Source organism: Numida meleagris, chromosome 27, assembly GCF_002078875.1.
Source record: "Numida meleagris isolate 19003 breed g44 Domestic line chromosome 27, NumMel1.0, whole genome shotgun sequence".
In the NCBI taxonomy this organism is placed as follows: domain Eukaryota; kingdom Metazoa; phylum Chordata; class Aves; order Galliformes; family Numididae; genus Numida; species Numida meleagris.
Genome location: NC_034435.1, coordinates 3319504 through 3323272, shown reverse-complemented (window position 1 = coordinate 3323272; position 3769 = coordinate 3319504). Strand labels below are relative to the sequence as shown.

Sequence of the window (3769 nt, the reverse complement as noted above, 5' to 3'; positions counted from 1 at the left end):
CGCCCCCCGCAGCCGCACCGCCCCCAGGCCACGCCCCCTCTGCGTCATCGCCGCCGAGCCCCGCCCACTGATGTCACCGGCGGCCAATGGGAGGGCGAGGCGCCGGGAGAGAGGGAGGAGGCGGCGCGGCGGGAGGGGAGGCCTTAAAGGGGCGATGGCGGGGTGGGGTCGCCGGGTGGGGCCCGGTGCTCGGGGGGCTGGGTGCTGCAGTGCAGTGCAGCGCTGGGGTGCAGTGTGGATGCAACGCAGAGCAGAGGTGTAGCGTGGGGTACAGCTGGGGAGCGCAACGCAGTGTGCTACACTGCTGGGTACGGCTACTGGGTGCAGTGCTGCGCAGGGTTGTGCATGGGCAGCACAGTGCGATGCCATGCAGGGCTGCGCTGCACGTCACTGTACTGTGCAAGGCCGTGCAACACACTGCGCTGCAGCCCCTGGGCAGTCTGAGCCGTGCAGTGCAGTGCAGTGAAGGCACGAGCAATACATTCTGCTGCAGGAGGAAGCCAGGTTGTGCAGCACAGCCCTATCACGTCCCCACTGCTTCCACCCCACAGCTCAGTCACAGCCAGGGTGGCATTGCAGAAACCCCCAAAGAGCAGAGCAGGCAGCAGCCATAGGTCCAAGTGGTTTAATGCAGCCCCCAGGGGTTTGTGTAGGTACTCAGATCAGGGGAGAGGAATGCATCGCCGTGTGGGGAGGGGGCTGGGGCCCATGCTCCTCCCCTCCGTAGCACAGGGCACAGCCAGAGCCAACAGCATCCCAGCAGACGGCAGCATCCCTGGTGTCCCCGACGTCCCCAGCCCTTAGGAGCACTGGAGGATGTAGAGGTTGCAGGTGGTGCTGGGGGGGCAGCTGCAGCGCTTCCCAAAGCGAGCCCCCACCCGCACGGCGCAGGGCTCTCCGAGATGGCACTGTGAGACAGGAGCCGTCACCCTGGGGCTTGGGTGTCCCCCAGCTCCTGGTACCCCCCAGCACCCACAGCCCTACCAGGGGGACCCTGCCCGGCTTCTTGGCCGCCGGTGGCAGCTCACGGCTCCGCAGCTTCTCCAGCACCTCCTGCAGCGCCTCGACACCGGCACCTCTGGCATCGGCCCCGCGGGGCAGCAGCTCCGTGCGCAGAGAGAGAACAAACAGGTGAAAGCTGCCAATTCCCACATCCCGCTGCACATCCGCTTTCTATCGCAAGTGCTGGGACCAGCCCCAGAAAGCACTCAGACTCCAACGCAGAAAAGCAACCGGGGACCCCCCTCCCTGAAACCCTGGGAACACTCCAGCCCCCGCAACGAAGGGCGCGTGCAGCAGGGACCACCCCCAGCCCTCAGCCCCCTACCAGCTCCGGCTCCTCGCGACGTGGGGCTGCCCACAGCCCTGGTTCCCCCCCAGTGCCCAGTGGGACAAGGCCGGCGCTGGCTGCGCAGAGCAGGCAGAGCCACGCAGTGCCCATGCTCCCGCTGCAGCGAGCATCCCCCCCGCTGCTGGGCTCAGCTGCCTTTATCCCCCCCCCCCCACAGCCCGTGGGTGGTGGGCAAACACCCACTGACGCAGGCAGGGAGGCATAGCCTGTCTGTGGGGGTCTCCCTCCCTGCCCCTAGTCTGTCTACAGGGTGTCCTCCCCCCAGCCCGAGCGCTATGGTGACCGGGGGGAGACATCCCTGGCGGTGCCATCCCCTGGGACGTGTATGAGCCACAGAACGGACGTCAGCACTATGTCCAGCCCGAGCGCAGCGCCGGGGCCCATTCCATGAGCAAACACGGCTGGGGGGGGGGGGAGGTGGCAGCTGCACCTCCCAAGGGCAGCGGGAGAGGCAGTAAGGACCCCCCAGCACTGGAGTGTGTCTCACAAACCGCTTTTATTCCAACGGAGCCGCAGGAATAGACGCACAGATGGACAGACAGCCCCAGGAGGGCTCTGAGACAGACCCACGGGGCAAGGAAAGGCCGCTCCCCTCCCCCTCCTCCTCCTCCTCACCGCCGGGGACCGCAGCTCGGGACCCTCAGACGTGCGGTGCCAGCGGCTCCGGCTGGAAGGAAGCAGCAGAGGTGAGGGGTGCTCCTGCAGCCACCCACACAGCCCCCACATCGCTGCAAAGCCCCGCACCCCCCATGGCGTCCCCCCCACGTCCCTGCACACCCCGCAGCCCCCCCACGCGTGCCCCCAGCGGGGCTGTGCTGAGCTGGCAGGACCCCTCCAAGTCCCCCATTCCCCTCTGGGGGGTGCGGGGCTCCCTCTGCCCGCAGCTCCGGAGCACAGAAAGTGAAGGGGGGGGGGGGGGGGCACAGAGGAGGGGGCCCAGTAGGGGGTCCCACCCCATGCCCCACAGCTCAGCCCGCCCCACAGCCCCCCAACCCCCCCCCATGTCCAACCTCCTCCTCCTCCTGAAGTGGGGGAGGGGCTTCGGCTGCGGGCAGCGCCCGGTGGGAACGGACACGGGGAGGGGACGACCTGAGAGCCGGGAGCCTGACAAAGAGGGGCGTCCTGACACCTGGGGGTGGGGGGGTGGGAGGGCTGCGCACTCACCGGGGGCTCACCGGGCTCCTCGCAGAGCCCCGGGGCACAGCCAGCCCGCTCCGGTGCCCGCAACGCGGGTTAAGCCAGAACCCACAGCCCCGCTCCCGAGGCCGCGGTCCGACGCGACCGCGACACACGTGACTCCAAGCCCCGCCCCCTTCGCCCGCGCGGTGCCCCCTGGGAAACGCAGTCCCCACCGCCCGCGAAGCGGAAGGGGCGGGGCGCCGCGCCTCCATTTCCTATCGGCTGTCCCTGGAGCAGCGAGCGTTGTGCAGAGCGCCGCGTGCTGCTAGCGCCCCCTAGCGGCCGGCGGTGCGGGAGGATCGGCGCTGCGGAGTTCCGGCCGCCAGGGGGCGCTCAACGCGCGGAGCGGGCGCTGCGCGGCGCATGAAGGGGGGGGGAGCGCCCCCCCAGGGCACGGAGCCCCCCCGGGATGGAGCGCGGTGCCCCGAGCGAGGCCCCCCCGGTGCGGCACGGAAACACCCCCCCCACGACCCCCTCCGTTGCACAGCTCCAATGCGCTGCTCCCCCTCCCCTCCCGCCGTTCCCTCTCCGGGAGATGTTGGAGGGGGGGGGTGAGAAACGGGGGGGGGCAGTTTCGGGGCGGGGGTTTCCCCGCTCCCACGCGCACCCCACGTGGGATCCCCGCGCCGCGCACCAATCCCCGCGCCGCTCCCCACGCGCGCAGCCAATGGGAGGAGCCGGGGCGGTGCGCGCCGGGGGGGTATAAGGGCGGCGGCGGAACGCGGGGCGACTCAGAGCGATCGCGAAGCGGAGCAGAGCTGAGATATCGCGACAGAAGGGGGGGGGGTTGATCCCGCCGGACCATATCGCGACAGAGACGCTGTGATAGCGGCCGCTCCGCCGCTCGGATTACCGCTCGTAGGGCTTCTGTCCCGTCCTTTGGATTATATCGCGATATGACCCTGGAGGAACTGCTGCCGTGCGACAGCCGCAGGTGGGTGCGGGGCTCTGCGGGGCCGAAGGAGGGGGGGGGACGGGACGGGACATGCGGGGCCGCGCGGTGCTCCCGGCACCGCTGAGCCCCGCACTGAGCGCGCTGTGCCCCGCAGGATGCGCGCGGTGGGAGCGGCGGTGGAGCGGCTGCTGGCGGAGGCGCAGCGCAGCGCCCGGCTCAGCGTGGGGGTGTACGAGGCCGCCAAGCTCCTGAACGCGTGAGTGTGGGGCTCGGTTTGGGGACCCAGGGGGATGGGGGGGGAGTCCGTGGGGGTACACAGGGGTCGGCGGTTCGATGCGAGGAGC

General features: G+C 70.4%; 2 protein-coding genes across 2 annotated transcripts in view; one reads left to right on the top strand and one right to left on the bottom strand.

Moving 5' to 3' along the window:
- On the bottom strand, positions 610-2997 carry LOC110388741 (cocaine- and amphetamine-regulated transcript protein-like). The gene is made up of 4 exons (XM_021378290.1): positions 2516-2997; positions 1328-2018; positions 985-1104; positions 610-908 (listed from the first exon to the last, which is right to left on the bottom strand). The coding sequence occupies exons 2-4, from the start codon at positions 1439-1441 to the stop codon at positions 801-803; spliced, it is 342 nt and encodes a 113-aa protein (XP_021233965.1). The 5' UTR covers positions 1442-2018; positions 2516-2997; the 3' UTR covers positions 610-800.
- The window catches only part of GADD45B (growth arrest and DNA damage inducible beta), a gene marked incomplete in the record, with an annotated part of 8382 nt that continues 7860 nt past the window's right edge, over positions 3248-3769 (top strand). The window contains 2 exon segments of the mRNA XM_021378287.1: positions 3248-3464; positions 3580-3681. Of these exon segments, the coding sequence (XP_021233962.1) occupies positions 3427-3464; positions 3580-3681 (140 nt within the window).

Excerpts from the sequence above, each read along its gene's own strand:
- LOC110388741 (XM_021378290.1), bottom strand. The coding sequence starts at position 1,441 with ATGGGCACTGCGTGGCTCTGCCTGCTCTGCGCAGCCAGCGCCGGCCTT. Across the intron at positions 1,105-1,327 it reads GTCGCGAGGAGCCGGAGCTG|CTGCTGCCCCGCGGGGCCGA; the intron begins GTAGGGGGCTGA and ends CTGCGCACGGAG. Across the intron at positions 909-984 it reads AGCCGGGCAGGGTCCCCCTG|TGCCATCTCGGAGAGCCCTG; the intron begins GTAGGGCTGTGG and ends CCTGTCTCACAG.